We start from the raw sequence: 18887 nt of genomic DNA, 5'->3' as shown, positions 1-18887 counted from the left end.
CAAGTCCGGGTTGTCTTTATGGTATATTAATTTTATGTACAGTGCTGTTACAATTGTTTCATTATTTTGTTTATCTAAATTTAAATATGTCTTCATGTAAGCAATCTTTTTTGATTCAATACAGTATGTCTTTTCTTAATTTATCCTTTTTCTGAGTCTTCCTTATCACTTCTGTAATGTTTTGTACATGCAATGTATCTGTCTGTGTTGAATGATACCAGTTGAGAGCTTTTGTTGTTTTGTACAAATGTGCTGGGCAGAGAGGGGTGACGGCGTGGCGCGCGGGGCCTTCGGACCTGCTGAGCAGCAGCTTCCAATGGCCTGGCACCAACTGACCCCTCCCGCTCGGGTCAGACACCTGGAGGGGCACGAGCTGCCGGGGCAGCTCAGCCTTCGCTCTCCTGGGTAGGGTCTCCCGCCAGGCGGCAGGCCCTCGGGTCGGACGGTCCATGCGGGGTGGAAGCGCTTTGCTCAAAATAACAGCCGAGGCTGGACAAGCAGTCCATCCCTAAACGGACCGAGAGTGCCCAATCGATCAAAGTATGCTGGGGCATCCCCTGGCAGGCCACCCTGCGCAGGGGGTATGATGGTTTAGCGTCCCTGCCTGCTCCCGGGGCAAGCAGACTCGGAGAAAAAGGACCATCGGGAAGGTGCTTACCCGGGCCCCTGGGGACCCCGGCAGGTGGGCCTGGGTGTTGCCTTCCCGTCTCAGCATCGCCAAACCTCACGGAGGTCTAACTGAGCAAACTCGGAGAAAAATGACCATCGGGAAGGGGCAGAGAGGCAGGTGCATACTTGGGGGCCCCGGTGGGCCCGGGTGCTGCCTTCCCCTGTCTCGGCATCACCGGACCTCACGGAGGTCTGACTGAGCAAACTCGGAGAAAAAGGACCATCGGTAAGGGTCTGAGAGGCAGGTGCGTACCCGGGCCCCTAGGGGGCCCAGCGGGCAGGCCCGGGTGCTGTCTTCACCCATCCCAGCATCGCCGGACCTCACGGAGGTCTAACTGAGCAAACTTGGAGAAAAAGGACCATCGGGAAGGGGCTGAGAGGCAGGTGCATACCCGGGCCCCTGGGGGCCCCGGCGGGCGGGCCCTGGTGCTGCCTTCCTCGTCTCAGCATCGCCGGACCTCACGGAGGTTTAACTGAGCAAACTCGGAGAAAAAGGACCATCGGGAAGGGGCGGAGAGGCAGGTGCATACCCGGGCCCCTGGGAGCCCCGGTGGCCGGGCCCAGGTGCTGCCTTCCCCCGTCTCGGCATCACCAGACCTCACGGAGGTCTGATTCGGCAAACTCGGAGAAAAAGGACCATCGGGAAGGGGCTGAGAGGCAGGTGCGTACCCAGGCCTCTAGGTTTCAGAATCGCCGGACCTCACAGAGGTCTGACTGACCCTCTCCCTAGTAATCCGGAGGAAAATTACCCCCCTTTCTTGTAATCCGAGCACACGAGGTGACAGAGGGGACCCAAGGCGCGAAAGTACCCGACCTCCTGGAGCACTCGCTGGGATCGGGGAGGCAAATGGACCATAATCGTAACTTCCAGGGAAGCTCGGCCATCTGGTCACCCCATAGGAAAGTATTCGGTTCGACCAGATGGCCGAGGGGATCGGTGCGACCAGATGGCCGAGGGGATCGGTGCGACCAGATGGCCGAGGGGGAAGGTGCGACCGGATGGCCGGGCACGAAAGGGAAGCCATCTGGTCACTCTGTGCCCCAACGAAAGAGTGAGCCGGTGCCAGGGCATGGGGGACTGGAGGCCCAGGACCTCCGACCCGGGGCCCGCAGACACCTTGACAAGTAGTGGAGGCTTGCACGGGACCGACGTACCCCTGTCCTGGGCCCTTGGTGGAGCAGCAGGCCGGGGGATGGGGCCCAGGGCCGGAGTACCCAACCCGGGACCTGGCGGGGCCCCTGGACCCAGCCGGGGCTCCCAGGCCCGGAAGCGCAGGGGACGCCTCCCTGGCCCTACGGACCCCGTCCCGGGCACCCTGCCACGCGGCAGGACAGAAGACAGAGCCCGGGGTGGGGAAGCCACCCTCCCCGGTGCCCTCAGGGGCCCCAGCCAGAGCTCCTGAACCCAGCCAAGCAAGGGGAGGCTCCCCGGGCACAACGGCACCCCGTCCCGGGCCTTTGGCAGTGTGGCAGGCCGGGGGACGGGGCCCAGGGCTAGAGCACCCGACCCTGGGCCCGTGGGGCCCCTGGACCCAGCCGGGGCTCCCAGGCCCAGAGGCGCAGGGGACACCTCCCCAGGACCCTGTCCCAGGCACCCTGCCACACGGCAGGACCAAGGGCAGAGCCCGGAGCTCCTGAACCCAGCCAAGCAAGGGGAGGCACCCCGTCCCGGGCCTTTGGCAGTGCGGCAGGCCGGAGGATGGGGCCCTGGGCCGGAGCACCCAATCCGGGGCCCGGTGGATCCCCTGGACCCAACCAGGGCTCCCAGGCCCGGAGGCACAGGAGATTCCTCCCCGGGCCCTGCAAACCCCGTCCCGGACACCCTGCCACGCGGCAGGACCGAGGACGGAGCCAGGGGTGGGGAGGCCCTCAGGACAGGGGGACCGACGTACCCCTGTCCTGGGCCCTTGGTGGAGCAGCAGGCCGGGGGATGGGGCCCAGGGCCGAAGTACCCAACCCGGGACCTGGCGGGGCCCCTGGACCCAGCCGGGGCTCCCAGGCCCGGAAGCGCAGGGGACGCCTCCGTGGCCCTACGGACCCCGTCCCGGGCACCCTGCCACGCGGCAGGACAGAAGACAGAGCCCGGGGTGGGGAAGCCACCCTCCCCGGTGCCCTCAGGGGCTCCAGCCGGAGCTCCTGAACCCAGCCAAGCAAGGTGAGGCTCCCCGGGCACAACAGAACCCGTCCCGGGCCTTTGGCAGTGTGGCAGGCCGGGGGAACGGGCCCAGGGCTGGAGCACCTGAGCCGGGGCCCGGCAGGGCCCCTGGACTGAGCCAGGGCTCCTGGGCCCTGAGGAAAAGGGGATACCTCCGTGGGCCCACGGGACCTCGTTCGGGCACCCTGCCATGCAGCAGGACCGAGGACGGAGCCTGGAGTGGGGAGGCCGCCCTCCCCGGGGCCCCTGGACCCAGCCCAGCAGGGGGAGGCTCCCCGGTCCCCCCGGACCCCATCCAGGGCAGCCTGCCACGCAGCACGCCCAGGGACGGACCCAAGGCTGGGACAGCATCCTGGCCCCTCCAGCTGCTGGCTGAGGACCACTAGGCCAAGAGGGGTCCTAGAGTACCCTGTCCCTAGTAATCTGGAGGAAGGCTACCCCCTTTCTGTTAACCTGTGCGCACCGCAAGACTAAGGGGACCCTAGGCGCGGACGCGCCCGACCTCCTGGAGCCCTGGCTGGGATCAGGCAGGCAAATGAGCCCTCATCGGGACTTCCAGGGCAGCCCGGCCATCTGGTCGCCCCATTGGAAAGCATTGCATGCAACCAGATGGCCGAGGGGATTGGTGCGACCAGATGGCCGGGACCGAAATGACGCCTATCTGCCCGCCCCAAGCCTTCGCGGGAGGTCTCCCGCCTCCCCTTGCAGGGCTCGGGGGCTGCAGGGCACGGGGACTGCAGGGCTTGGGAGCTGCAGGGCTCGGGAGCTGCAGGGCTCCGGGGCTGCAGGGCTCCAGGGGTTGCAGGACTCAGGAGCTGCAGGGCTCGGGGGCTGCAGGGCTCCAGGGCTGCAGGGCTTGGGAGCTGCAGGGCTCCGGGGCTGCAAGGCTCGGGGACTGCAGGGCCCGGGGGGCTCGGAGATCCCACGCTGGGCCTCAGGAATGGGGAGGCCCGCAGTAGCTCCCGAGGCCCGGACGCCCGGGGACCCATGGAGCCCGTCCCGGGCACTTTGCCTCGACGCGGGCTGGAGGATGGAGCACTGGATGCTGGGGAGGTGTCGTCCGGGCCCAGCCCATCTAGTCACCGCCTGAGAACCGGCATATCCTGCCCCTAGTAATCCGGAGGAAGGCTACCCCCCTTTCGGGTAAACCGTGCGCACCGAGTGATGGAGGGGACCCTAGGCGCGGAGGCGCCCAACCTCTTAGAGCCCTGGCTGGGATCGGGGAGGCGAATGAGCCCTCAACTGGACTTCCAGGCTGGCCCGGACATCTGGTCGCCCCATTGGAAAGCATTGTGTGTGACCAGATGGCCGAGGGGATTGGTGCGACCAGATGGCCGGGACTGAAATGACGCCAATCTGTCCTCCCCGAGCTCGAGGGCTCCGCTTCCCAGGGGCTTGGGGACCCCGGCTGGGCCTCAGGCATGGGGAGGACCACAGGAGCTCTCGGGCCCGGACGCCCGGGGGGGGCTGCTTGGGACCCATGGAGCCCGTCCTGGACTGCCCGGGACCCATGGAGCCCGTCCCGGGCACTTTGCCACGCCGTGGGCCAGAGGAGAGAGCCCCCGGAGGGAGGGCAGGTGTTATCCGGGCATAGACCATCTGGTCCCCGGCAAAGAACCGCCAGCCGGGGGTTGGTGTTCCGGCATACCCTGCCCCTACTAATCCGGAGGAAAGCCACCCCTCTTTCTGGGAACCCGTGCGCACCAAGACACTCAGGGGACCCTAGGCCCAGACGCACCCGACATCCTGGAGCCCTGGCTGGGATCGGGGAGGCAAATGAGCCCCCATCGGGACTTCCAGGGCAGCCCATGGCGTGCGACCAGATGGCCGAGGGAAAGGTGCGACCAGATGGCCGGGACCGAAAGGACTCCCGTCTGCCTGCGCCGAGCCATAGCGGTAGGGCTCCCGCCTGCCCTTGCAGGGCTCCGGGGCTCTGCAACAGGCCCCCTTGTCCCGGGCAGATGGACACTTGGCTGGCCGCAGGACGTGGGCTCCCAGGCTCTGACCGAAACTCAGGAGGTCCGGGGCTGGTCCCTGCTTCTCAACCCAGCCAGGCCGGGGAGATCGGGGAGCCTGCCCAAACACGAGGGACCCCTGTCCCGGGCACACGTTCTCTCAGGTTGTGCGCTCGTTTCCCACAATTTTTTTCAAAATTCTGCATAGTTGCGTTACCTAGCCCTACTCAGGACGTGCACTCGTTTTCCACAATGGCGCTACGCAAAGTCCGCCCAGCCCTAGTCTGGACACACAAGAGTCGCAAAGGAGGCAAGCTGCTTTGGCTCACGTGGTGCAGAGGGTGGGAGTCGGGGTGTGCTCGCAGGGCGGGTGCTGGCACATACAGGTATGGATCCTTTGGTTCAAATTGCAAAAGCTGCGGGTGTTTTTAAGGGGCGTTGCCTGCCAGCTCATGGAGCTGGTCAAGGGTGCTGCTGAGGCATTCTGAGAGTCGAAGGTCAAAGCTAAGAACGGATTTAGGACGTAGATACCCTATGTTCCTCCTTCAAAACTGACCTCCACATCGCACCCCTCTCCAGACCTCGCAGTAGCGAAAACTCAGTTAACTCGGCATAAGAAAATAACAACACAGCAGCAGTTATTTTTGCCATGAATAGATTTGTTTTTATGCGTTTCATTGTGTTCTGGCACATTTTTCAATACTTAGTTAATTGTTGAACCATAATCCAGCTGGTCTTAATTGTGTGCAATATTCAGAGCAGACACAGTTGGAGAAGACGCCACTTGGTTTAAGAGCCCTTGAGCTGTTTAATATGACTCCAATAACAGTTGCATGGAAAATAACTTGCTAACGAAAAGAGGCTGATAATAGTAATTTTACAGAGGGCCAAAGAGTGACCTAAGCGTGTGCATGATTTTAGGTATACGGACATACAAGTTCTTTGTCAGTGTGCGTCGTGCTGTTAGCTCGCTTCCACAAATCACATGCATGCGCGCCTTCATTTTGTTTACGCCTCCCCACTTTCAAATGTTACCAGCCGCCACTGCTTTTAAAACATGTTTTTCACATATTGTGGTCTCACTTCAACCAACAAAACGGTTAAAGCCATACCACCATGAGCATTTCCTGTTCATTTTACATAATGTTTTTCAGAGACTTCATGCTACTTGCACCACAGCAAATGCAGCATCCGTGGCCCTCAAAAGCAATGTCCCTCTCACAGGCATTTGAAGAGCAGCAGCATGGGCTATTCCGCATTCTTTTGCTAGCGCTACTCTGTAGATGCATCTTTGGAGAAAGATGCTGCTTTTCGGACCGGAAAAACTGCAAAATGTATGTGCGTAAAGCCTCGATGTACCTGCTGTCCTACACATTCCTTCTGTTTTAAATTGTGAAATCAGTTTGCCCAACCATGGAGATCAAGATGTTAAAATCATTACTTTCATGGTGATTCCAGTATCCTTAGTCCTTGCTGTCCACCCTTCACATCCCCAAGGAACCCAGCAGTCCTGTCTCTATTGTACTTTCCATACTGAAACATTGGATGTCAAGGAACATAATGCAGGAACTGGGTGAGGTGTCCGGTGACACATGTGAATAGTTGGGGAGCTCACGCTTCCAAAGGAGGGTTTTTAAATTCTTTAAAAATGATGGTGTTATTTTAGAAAACATTTTTTCCTTTCCTTTGCAACCAATTTCCAATCAGTTTGCTAGAGGGAGAGCTAGGACTAAAAGTACAGGAATCACCATGAAGGTAATTTTTCCTGCCTCTTTTACTATGTTGTTATTTGTAATTAAGTTGGTGTGCAGCTGTGGGGGGATATTCAATTAGGTATGGCCTGCATCAAGAGGCAATGCAATTTTGAAATACTTGATAAAAAAACACAAAATCGGTCAAATTAAAGTGTGAGCCTTTCCTAAAAGGACCCTCTAGTTAGACAATTTTCAACATTTGTAGCCGATCTCTAGATTCTTCCATTCTACCATTACTCTTCTAGTGAGACAGACTCCAAAACTAGACCATAGTCCAGACAATGCCTTACCACTGATGTGGTAACAGAACCTGCACTTGGCTGCTCGTTTTATTTCTCCCTGTACTCCAAGTTTTCTTGAGCTCTGGCGTTGGTTGTATACTAACACAAAACTAAGACACAGACTTCATTGTGATTTCCAGAGGGGTTTCAGAATGCTCCTGCAGGCAGAATAGTTGACCTTGAGCGTAGAGTGTCACAATATGTCAATTTGCCCACTGTGTTACAAATCCATGCACCAGCCTCTGGGGGCATCTGCTTTGAGAACCTGATTATCTCTCTTCTCCTGTCCGTATATCGTGAATATCTGTACTTATTGCTAATTTGGTTGCATAGGCCCTTTTTGCATGATTTGCACTTGCCACCATAAGAATCTCCCGTTCAATTGATCAAATTAATTCCTTATTTTTTCATTCATGGTGGAGTGTTAAACTTTCTAAGATCTTTGAATGTTATTTTTACATCTGCTGGTGCATGCCTCGTCTGGTGAAGGATTGTTGTATGGGAGAGCTTTGTACCTAGAGTCTCCACTTGCTCCACTCTTCTGTGGCCTTTCTAATGTAGTGTTTTTGAGTCTCCACACCCTCAAAGGAAGTGTCAGGATGGTGCCTGGTGGAAGCCTGTATTTGGACAGTTTTAGTATAACATTATTTTGTATGCCTCTTCTACATTCCTCGTGAAACTGCTAAACAGACTATCTAATTTGGCATGTGCTTTTTCTCTTGCAGTTCGGTAACCGGAATGAAGACTTTGTGATGATTTATGACCTAGAGGGGCTGGGGCTGAAACATCTCTGGATTCCAGCCATAGAGACCTACGGAGAGGTGAGAGGAAGCCTGGAAGATGGAAACCACAGAAAAACCTGTAAAAAGATGCTAGATTTAGTATGCCACTTTGGAGTGAGGCCTAGAAACAAGCAGAAGGATTCTGTCTGAAAGTCTATAGTAAAGCCCTCACACTCAAAGCTATAACTTTTGAATGATAGTGATGCACATAAAATGTGCCTTCCCATAACTGGCATTTTCTGCCTATTCAAACCATGGCTGCCATGCTTTGTACTCTATGGTAGCGCTCTTGTACACATGAAGAACATCAATTATTGAGTAACACTTTAAGACAGGCACATTTATTTTCATAGAGATATATAGGGCTCGTCCCTCTTTTTCTGGAACCACATATACAATTATCCAGTTCTGAAATGGAATACAAGGATACTCTAGCAATGTCCAAATCTAAGGTGGTGAGCTACATGGCATGCAGAATGTGTTAGCGTCACAAGTGACACTCCTCAACTTTCACAATGTGCTGCTATGAAAGAAATTTTCTGACAAGCTTCCAACTGCAGATTCTTTTCCTTTTGAATATTCCCCAGGCATCTGACTAGATCCAGAAACTATGAGCAGTACCACTGTGCGCTGGTAGGTGGTGTGGTGCGGGTCCGCACTGACGTTGTTCCACTGCTGAAGAAATGCGCAGACCCCCAAAAAGGAGCCACTCGCACGCAATGACATTAGTTCCTTTCCTTTCGCACCACCAGACGTGGATCCAGAGCTAATTCTTGCCCCCTTACGAACCCCTTTATCTAAAAATTACCAACGTGCCTTGCAGTATAGCTCCTTAAGCCATTCCCCTTCAGAGCCAGATAAATCTTTGTCCTGAGGGAACCTGTATTTTCAGGGTTATCGGCAAGCCCGCAGCAAATCATAAAATTCTGTGAAACCATGTTGCAACACTTCGGCATATTACCGGCTTGGTCTGGCAGACCTCCAGCCTCAACAGATCTGTAAGGGCCTCAACCTGGGACTTCATCAGCAGGTCCAACTGTTGCTCTGGCTGGACCCGCTAAGGGCTCGGCCCTGGCTTTGCTGCTGACTCCAATCTCAGCGCCTTCACCCATGCCAGACCCTGGAGAATAGTTGTGTATGTCAACATTGGGCAATGAAGCTCAACCTGTTGTACTTTTCGACTCAGTTGGCACCACTTAGACTTCAATTGACATCATGGCCTGATTCCTTTGGGCCGCGGCCTTTGGGCAACTCATCAAATTCTGATATTTCGCCCCTGTCTCAATGTAGGGACCAAACCCTTCATACTTTTGGTATAGGAACCTTCATGGTGCTAGTGGACTGGACACCTTGCCAGACACTTAGTTTACTTCGCCTCGGGCTCTGTCATGGAAGAAAGTGCCTCCTTAGCCATAGTCATGAAAGGAGAGGCAGAGAATTTCGACCTCCAGTTACCAATATGGAGGTGAAGACTAATGTCCTCACTAAGGTCCTTCAACCTGTGCAGTCAAATACTGAGCCTGAACTTCCTTTTCATGAAGCCCTCACAGATACTCTTCTCAGAACTAGGGGAAAACTCTGTTCTGGACCAGCGGCAAACATGCAGATAGCACAAAATTCTTAACTCAGCATCCCACGCATGGGAGGATAGTTGTGCAGGACTCAATGAGCAGGGTCAACACAAGCATTCCCTCGCAGACCACAGGTCAGGGAATCCAAGTGTATCGAAACCCTTGGGAAGCAAATGTTTTCATCAACCAGTTTTGGTACTACTTTCTGTTAACGCCAGCTGCCTCTTAGGGCATTATAGTTACTCCCTTTGGGACTCTGTTGGACATTTCTATCGGTTGTTCCTGGCAACTTGCATCCTGTCCTTACATAGACAATTCAGGATGGCAGTGATGAAGTAAAAGTTACCATGTGCTATGTCTTGGACACCACAGATTGCATAGGCAGGGCAATTGGCAGCAATGTGGCTCTCAGGAGGCACGCCTGGATGAGGGCCACTGGCTTCTCAAGTGATGTACAGTCCACGTTAATGGACTTGCCTTTTGATTTGTCTTGCCTGTTTGGTGAGATGGCAGACTCGACCCTTGAGCACTTTCAGGATAGTAGGGCCACGGCGCTCTCCTTGGGCCTGTTCGCCCAACATGTCTGCTGCACCAATATTTTCTCCCCCTCCGTGGATCCTGTTAGTGGCTTCCAATATCTCCATCAAGTTCAAGTTGCCCAGCAAACTCTTCAGCCTTTTTGTGGCTGATGTTGCAGTAACAGCAGACCACATGGACAACAGGGGAAGCGTGCAGTAGTCTTTTGCCCTACCTGTTGCTGCAGCCTTAAAACCTCATTCATCTGCCCGTCAAGGTGCACAGCGACCATGTCGGAGGAAGGATCTGACATTTTCTGTCGGGGGCATGCAAACCTTTTGGGCAAGTGGTTCCTACAGATAATCCAGCGGGGTTACACCCTACCATTTCTGATCACTCCTTTACATCTTCAACCAGGCTCAGAATGGCTGACAAAGGACCATCTGTCCCTCTTGCAGCAAGAAGTGCAGGCCCTTCTGGCCAATGGAGCCATTGAGAGGGTGCTGGCATCAGAAGTTGGCTTTTGTTGTTACTCCACCTACTATATGGTACCTAAGGATGACCGAGGCCTTTCTCCAATCTTAGACTTTACCTCCCTAAACGCCTTCCTGCGAAGGACAATTTCAAGATGCTCACCCTGGCTTAGGCCTCGTCTGCCCCTCGACTTTAGAGACTGACTGTATGACACTTATGTGAGAAGTTGGCCTGATGTATGATGTCACTAGTTCTAGTGTACACCTTATATCAGTCCAAATACCCTTATGGTGATTGGTTGTAAAGTCAACCTTATAGACCAGCTATCCTAGTGGTAGCATGGACAAGAGCAGTCTTAGGCTAAACTCTGAATGGCATGTGAAGCCAGCTGTGATACCATATATAATCCCTTGAATACCAAATGAAAGGACACCACAACAGATATATATATAAAATAAAGTGTATTTATTCTAGTCAAACCCTCAGCACTCTTTATGAGATTAGAGGTAAGTACAACACAGTCTTATTTAAGCATACATTAAGTCACACAGGTAAGTAATACAGTTAGGCCCTAGGGGCCATGCAAACCATATACTAAGTAAGTGGTATAAGGACCACTGTCACGGAAATAGAATAGGCCTAGGCCTAGGGAATCGCTGGGGCTACACTATACTACCAAAGGTTAGGAAGTGGGAGGCCCACGGGATTCGTGTGCAGAGTGGAAACACTCACGCGTAATGCGTAAAAGTCACTAGCAATAGTACAGTTTAGAAAACGATAGATTTAGGACACTTCCGGAGTAGCTAGGAAGTCGAGACTGGAAAACTAGACACTAGGATAGTCACTATCCTGATGAGCACCGGAGTACCCAAGTTACCTAGCCCACAGGCTGCGGGTGCATAGGGGTGAAGTTGCGTCGGTTTTCGTCGTCGACTCCTATGGATGCCTGAAGAAAGATGCTGACAGGCAGTCAGTGAAGAATGTCCGGTGGATCCCAAGGCTGGGATCAAGAAGAGAGGAGACCTGCAAGCAGAAGGGACAGAGTCAAGGTCACTAGCCAGTGACCACGTGGAACCAGGAAGGAACCAGGCGATGTCGTGAAGATTGCAGGTGAAGGTGAAGCTTGTCGCTGCAGCCAGGAGGACCAGGAAGCGTCGAGGACGACCAGGACCAGGAGGCGAGCTGTCCCACGAAGGCTCTTGCTGTCAGCGGCGTCAAAGTTGGACTAGGACTCACCAAGCCTTGGCAAGCGGAACCCACGAAGAACGGAGGACTTGCTTCTGGTGCAGACCAGGAAGGTCTGGGGTGCTTCTTCTTTGCAGAGAAGCGGGAGCCAGTCTGGAGGAGCCAAACCAGCGCAGAAGATTTCAGGGTGCGTCGTCACAAAGGCCACTAGCCAGCGGGCAAGCAACCGGACAGACGCGGCAAGCAGGAAAATGCAGAAGGGCCCCACGCAGGACTCGTGGAGTGTGGGGGGCTGATCTTTGGTGCAGATGATGCTTGGGGTTGGGGCTTCTCAATCCCCGGTGCACAACTTCGAGGGTGCCTCAGAAGCTGCGCTTGAAGTTACTAGCCACTTTTCCCAGGTAGCCGGTCCCACGTCGCTCGTCGCCTCCACGGATCTCAGCTCTGCTGTGGATGTGGATCAGGGTCGGAGAAGTCTGGAAGTCAAGGCTCTGGTCAGGCTCTGCAGTCGGTTCCTCGTAGAACGTGGGCAAAGCAAAGGGTAGTCTCTTGATGGTGCCTGTTTGCACAGGGTAGCCACTCCTTGGCCACAAGGGAGATTCTTCAGTCTTCTTCTTTCGTAGAATGTCGAAGGTCCAGAGTTTCTGTTCAAGTTGCAGGTTCAGGATAATCTAAAGTCTTGAGGCCCAACTCCCACTCTTATACTAATCTGGGGGGCTGGGATACCTGCTAGGTCACGCCTTATGGGTGGGACCTGGGAGGGGGTGGTTACACCCACTTCACTTTGTCTAGTTTCGCGCCAGAGCTGGGGCTGGAGTGCCCGAGCGCCGGTTTGAACTGGACTATGCAAGGAATACCTTGTGTGCCCCAGGCATGTCTCATTCCTTTCAGCCCACCCTGCCCCAATACACTAAAGGCTGTCTGGGGAGGTGCTAGCACCTCCCCAAGCAGGAAACCTATTGTCCAGGCCTCCCTGGCTGGGATCACTCCCAGCTGCAGGAGGTCAGACTTGTGGCGTGGCAGCAGCATCCATTTTGTGATGCTGAGGCTTTGGTCAGAGGCTAACAGTGAAGTATGATTTTAACATGTCTTTCCCTCTAGAAGGGGGGAATAATATCCTCATGTCCAGAAATGGCATGGGGGTATTATTCCACAGTGTTAGACACCTTACACGACATGTTTCGATAAAGCCAAACCATAGTTACCATAACCGTCTAAGATTATAAGGCACTTTAAGAGTATATGGTAGGCTATATCATAGAACAGCTATAAGGACATGGTTCCGAAAGCTGCAGACAGGCTCAGCTCATGCTAGAGCCCCATCTCACATGTTACCAAGCACTCTGCCTCCAGGATTGGTAAGGCCTGCCATAGGAGTGACTGATAGGTACACATGTGTCTATATGTAAGTTAGGTATAGGAATACTACACCTAAGCAAGGGGTGATTACACGACCTTGCCCCAGCTGAGTGATCAGCCAGTTGTGTCAAAATGGAAGGCCAGGCCAGGGGTGGCATAATACATGCTGCAGCCCCTGGTAGGCCTAGGGTACACCTATGCCCTGGGTACCTAGGGTACACTGTACAGGGGCCAATAAGGTGATCCTATCCAAATGGGTTATGCACCTAAAGTACATAGTATTAATTTAGAGAGAGAACAGCAGGGCTGTGGGTCTGATTAGCAGGCCCACAGCCACATCTAAGTCGAAAACCAGTAAAGCAAAAGCAAAAAGTGGGGGTGAACATAGAAAGCAGACCCTACTCTCCTACACAACCCCCCCCCCCCCCCCAAACTTAGGGACATTAAACTAACCTTGACCAGTTGAGTCTTCATGTTCTAAGTGGAAATATCTGGAGAGTCCATCTGCATTGGCATGGTCAGTCCCAGGTCTATGTTCCACTGTGAAGTCCATCCCCTGTAGGGAAATGGACCACCTAAGAAGTTTGAGATTTTCACCCTTCATCTGATTTAGCCACAAGAGGGGCTTATGGTCTGTCTGAATCTTGAAGTGAGTGCCAAACAAGTATGGCCTCAGCTTCTTCAGGGCCCAAACCACAGCAAAGGCCTCCCTCTCAATAGCTGACCAACGTTTCTCTCTAGGGGTCAGCCTTCTACTTATAAAAGCAATGGGCTGGTCTTGACCATCTACATTCAGTTGTGAAAGAACAGCTCCCACACCTAACTCAGAAGCATCTGTCTGGACAATTAACTCTTTGTAGTAGTCTGGACTTTTCAGAATAGGTGCACTGCACATGGCCTGCTTCAGGTCATCAAATGCTTTTTGACAGCTTACTGTCCACTGAACTTTCTTTGGCATCTTCTTGGAGGTCAAGTCATTAAGTGGTGTCACTATGGACCCATAGTTCTTAACAAACTTTCTGTAGTACCCAGTCAGGCCCAAGAAAGCTCTGACCTGAGTCTGGGTAGTTGGAGGAGTCCAGTCCTTTATGGTCTGGATCTTGCTCTCCAGTGGTTGCACCTGACCCCCACCAACTAGGTGGCCCAGGTATACAACCTTGCTCTGCCCTATCTGGCACTTAGTGGCCTTGATAGTGAGGCCTGCCTTTTGCAGGGCCTCTAAAACATTCCTCAGGTGGACCAGGTGATCCTCCCAGGTGGAGCTAAAGACAGCAATATCATCAAGATAAGCTGCACAATAATCATCCAACCCAGTAAGGACTTGATTCACCAACCTTTGGAAAGTGGCAGGTGCATTCTTCAAACCAAAGGGCATTACCACAAATTGATAATGTCCTCCTGGGGTCGAGAAAGCAGTTTTGGCCTTTGCACTCTCAGCTAGTCTGATTTGCCAGTAGCCTGCTGTCAGGTCAAATGTGCTCAAAAACTTAGCAGCTGCCAGTCTGTCAATGAGCTCATCTGCCCTAGGTATTGGGTGGGCATCTGTCCTAGTGACAGCATTGAGACCTCTGTAATCCACGCAAAACCTCATCTCTCTCTTACCATCTTGGGTGTGAGGTTTTGGCACAAGGACTACAGGACTAGCCCAAGGGCTCTCTGAAGGTTCAATGACTCCCAGCTCCAACATCTTTTGTACCTCAACTTTTATGCAGTCCCTGACATGGTCAGGTTGCCTGTAGATTTTACTCTTCACAGGCAGACTGTCACCAGTGTCCACCTCATGGGTGCACCAGTTTGTCTGACTTGGGGTCAGAGAGAACATATGTCTGTAGGATTGCAGAACTTGTCTGCAGTCCTGTTGCTGATGGACAGTGAGGCTGTCAAAAAAGACCACACCATCAACTGAGCCATCATCAGGGTTCTGAGTCAACAGGTCTGGGAGAGGGTCACTCTCTTCCTCCTGCCCCTCATCTGTAGCCATGAGTAGCCCCATGTCTGCCCTGTCAACATATGCCTTCAATCTGTTGACATGAAGCACCCTGTGGGGGCTTCTGGGAGTCCCAAGGTCCACCAAGTAGGTGACTTCTCCCTTTTTCTCAACAATAGTGTGGGGTCCAGACCATTTGTCTTGGAGTGCTGCTGGGGCCACTGGCTCCAACACCCACACTTTCTGTCCTGGCTGGTAAACAGTCAGTACAGCCTTTTGGTCATGCCAAGCTTTTTGGAGTTCTTGGCTTGCCTCAAGGTTTTTAGAAGCCTTCTTCATATACTCTGCCATCCTGGAGCGGAGACCAAGTACATAATCCACTATGTCTAGTTTGGGTTGTCTGAGAGGTCTCTCCCATCCTTCCCTCACCAAACACAGGGGTCCTCTTACAGGATGCCCAAACAAAAGCTCAAAAGGGCTGTAGCCAACCCCCTTTTGTGGGACCTCTCTGTAAGCAAACAGAAGGCAGGGTAAAAGGATGTCCCATCTTCGCCTAAGCTTGTCTGGTAATCCTTTTATCATTCCCTTTAGGGTCTTGTTGAATCTCTCAACAAGCCCATTGCACTGTGGGTGATAGGGTGTGGTGAACTTGTAGTTAACACCACACTCCTTCCACATTGCAGTCAAGTATCCTGACATGAAGTTGGCACCTCTGTCAGAAATGACCTCCTTTTGAAAGCCCACTCTGGAGAATACTCCAAGCAGGGCCCTTGCCACAACAGGAGCTGTTGTGGTCCTCAGGGGAATTGCTTCTGGGTACCTGGTGGCATGGTCCACTATCACCAGTATGAATCTGTGCCCAGATGCTGTTTGTGGGTCCATTGGTCCTACAATATCTATGCCCACTCTTTCAAAGGGGACCCCCACCACAGGTAGTGGTATGAGGGGGGCCTTTGTGGTGCCACCTGATTTGCCACTGGCTTGGCAGGTGACACAGGAGCGACAAAACTCCTTAGTATCTTCTGACATATGGGGCCAGTGAAAGTGAGGGACACGCCTGTCCCAAGTCTTGTTCTGGCCTAAATGTCCTGCAAGGGGAATATCATGGGCCAAGGTAAGAAGGAAGCCTCTGAACTTCAGTGGTATGACCAACCTCCTGGATGCACCAGGCTTGGGGTCTCTAGCCTCTGAATACAGTAGCCCTTCATCCCAATACACTCTATGGGTACCTTGAGCATTCCCTGCAGCCTCAGCAGCAGCCAGCTGTCTGAGGGGTTCAAGAGAGGGACAGTCTAATTGAGCCTGCCTCAGATCTGCCCTTGAAGGTCCCCCTGTCCCAAGAAACTCAACCTGATCCGGTTCAAGTTCTTCTAGGACAGTTCCTTCAGGGCTCTCAGAATCATCCTCCTGGGAGGGCTGATCCACCACCTGAGGCAGGGGGGAAGGCACAGCCTTAACCCTACTGCTCTTTCTCTTGGGTTGTGACTGGTCCATAGTTTCAGGATCCAGCACTTGTTCAGTGGTGCACTTTTTGGCCTGTGACCTGGTCACAGCAAGGACATGTGCATCTATCCCCAGCATTTCTGCATGGGTCCTATACTCCACTTCAGACCAAACTGAAGTTTCAAGATCATTGCCCAGTAAACACTCTACAGGAAGGTCTGAACTAACAACAACTTTCTTGAGGCCAGTTACCCCTCCCCAGGAGAAGTTAACAATAGCCACACTATGGGAGGTAGTGGCATTGCTAGCGTTGGTCACTAGGTAATTCTCACCTAGTATGATCTGTCCAGGGTCCACAAAAGCAGGTGTCACCATTGTGACACTAGCCCCAGTGTCCCTGTAGGCCTGAGCCATTCTTTGGTTGATAAAAGGAGTCTGTCTGTACTTGCCCAGGTTACTGGGGCCTACAGTAGAGGACAAAGCTAAGTCCCCATCACAGATCAGAACAGCCTGAGTAGGTACTCTGACTAGGCCAGAATCCTCCTCAGTTCCCAGGGTTAACCCTACTACACCCTTTTGCTGGGAACCACCACTTACAGCTGAACTAGGGGGTACAGTTGCCTTAGGGGCAATGGTGGCTGGGGGCTTATCCTTTTTGGTGCACTCACTAAACCAATGTGAGTTGGACTTACAATAGTTGCACCATGGTTTCTTTTGGCCATCTTTCTTTTTATCCTTTTTGGGACCACCCTCCCCCTGAGCCTTTTGGGGGCCTGGTGAAGACTTCTGGTCTTTTTGTTTCTGATCATTACCCTTCTGGTCTGCCTTTTTCTGATCACCGCCCTGGTTCTGGTTTTTCTGCTTAACTCTAGTCCTGACCCATCTATCTGCCTTCTTTCCCAATTCTTGGGGAGAAGTCAGATCAGAATCAATCAGGTGTTGATGCAATAGCTGGTTTTGACAGTTGTTAAGTATTTGTTCTCTCATGATTAAATTATACAATCCTGTATAGTCCTTAACCTTACTTCCCATTAGCCAGCCTTCCAGAGCCTTAGTGGCACAATCTACAAAGTCAGTCCAGTCCTGAGTCTGTGTCTTCTGGGTATCCCTGAACAACAACCTGTATTGTTCAGTGGTTAGGCCAAACCCATCAATCAGAGCACTCTTCAGGACAGTGTAATTATCTGCATCCTCATCACTAACTGTGAGGAGCTTGTCTCTACCTTTCTCAGAGAAGGAGAGCCACAAGATAGCTGCCCACTGACTTTGGGGTACCTGCTGTACTTTGCAAGCTCTCTCCAAAGCAGTTATCCATTTGTGGATGTCATCCCCACACTTGTAGGGAGGGACAATCTTGCTCAGGTTTCTATTATCATAGTGCCTGTCTCTATCCTTAGGGATATTGCTGCCACCAGGGGGTTTTGACCCACTTAACTTTTGCTCTCTAGCCAGAGCAAGCTTCTCCTTGGCAAGGGCAAGTTCTTCCCTCTGAATCCTCAGATTAGCTTCCCTCATTCTGGCTTCATGTTCCTTTCTCTCAGGGGAAGTCATTCCCCTGTGAGAGGAAACACTAGAGATGCTAGAGACATGGGAGTGGATGGATTCCCTTGAAGGGGATCTGTCCCTCCTGTTTCTCTGGTTAAGCCCACTTGGGGGTCTGTATGGGGGGACCCCATGCAAACTCCCATGTAAACTTAGGTTAGCCTGGCTAAGTCTTCCTACTTGGCCCTGGCTGTCTACCTCTTCATCTGAAGTCCCATCTGACTCCTCTGTGGTGGGTAGACCCTCCTCTGTACCTAGGGTACCTGCCTGAGAGGCCCTAAGAGCATCATACTCCTCTAGGAGTTGTCTTAACTGAAGGAGGGTAGGGTTTGCACCCTGTTTTATTCCTCTGGAGGTACACAATTGTCTCATCTCCTGGAATGTTAAGGTATCATATCTAGAGGGGGTCTTCTGCAGACCTGACCCTCCTGAGAGAGCATCTACTTGATCTCCTCTCAGAGACATGATCTAGTGAGGGTGTGGTGTGTGCACCTACCTACACTAGTTGTTTCTACTAAACCTCTCTGGTAGTTGTAGTCAGGGTGTGTTACTCCCTTCAACCTACAACTACTAAGTCCAGTAGGACTTAAGTATTATAATCTATGTTATATGTACCTAGACAATATCTGTGTGATCTTTCAATTTAGTATCTCAAGATTACAATGGTATTACAACAGCAAGCTCAGATCCCAACCGCTGCTCACCAATGTGAGAAGTTGGCCTGATGTATGATGTCACTAGTTCTAGTGTACACCTTATATCAGTCCAAATACCCTTATGGTGATTGGTTGTAAAGTCAACCTTATAGACCAGCTATCCTAGTGGTAGCATGGACAAGAGCAGTCTTAGGCTAAACTCTGAATGGCATGTGAAGCCAGCTGTGATACCATATATAATCCCTTGAATACCAAATGAAAGGACACCACAACAGATATATATATAAAATAAAGTGTATTTATTCTAGTCAAACCCTCAGCACTCTTTATGAGATTAGAGGTAAGTACAACACAGTCTTATTTAAGCATACATTAAGTCACACAGATAAGTAATACAGTTAGGCCCTAGGGGCCACGCAAACCATATACTAAGTAAGTGGTATAAGGACCACTGTCACGGAAATAGAATAGGCCTAGGCCTAGGGAATCGCTGGGGCTACACTATACTACCAAAGGTTAGGAAGTGGGAGGCCCACGGGATTCGTGTGCAGAGTGGAAACACTCACGCGTAATGCGTAAAAGTCACTAGCAATAGTACAGTTTAGAAAACGATAGATT

General features: G+C 52.5%; 1 protein-coding gene and 1 long non-coding RNA gene across 6 annotated transcripts in view; one reads left to right on the top strand and one right to left on the bottom strand.

Moving 5' to 3' along the window:
* Positions 1-18887, bottom strand: part of LOC146784024 (uncharacterized) — a 324690-nt gene that overhangs the window by 40429 nt on the left and 265374 nt on the right. The window lies entirely within an intron of this gene.
* Positions 1-18887, top strand: part of LOC146784025 (SEC14-like protein 2) — a 418275-nt gene that overhangs the window by 252421 nt on the left and 146967 nt on the right. For all 5 annotated transcript variants that reach the window (XM_085635841.1, XM_085635839.1, XM_085635840.1 and 2 more), the window contains one exon: positions 7540-7635. In XM_085635841.1, coding sequence (XP_085491967.1) covers positions 7540-7635 — 96 coding nt within the window. The remainder of the gene's footprint in view (positions 1-7539; positions 7636-18887) is intronic.

This window comes from Triturus cristatus, chromosome 11, assembly GCF_964204655.1.
Source record: "Triturus cristatus chromosome 11, aTriCri1.1, whole genome shotgun sequence".
Lineage (NCBI taxonomy): Eukaryota > Metazoa > Chordata > Amphibia > Caudata > Salamandridae > Triturus > Triturus cristatus.
Note: the sequence above shows the minus strand (reverse complement) of the source record. Positions and strands in the feature narration are given on the sequence as shown.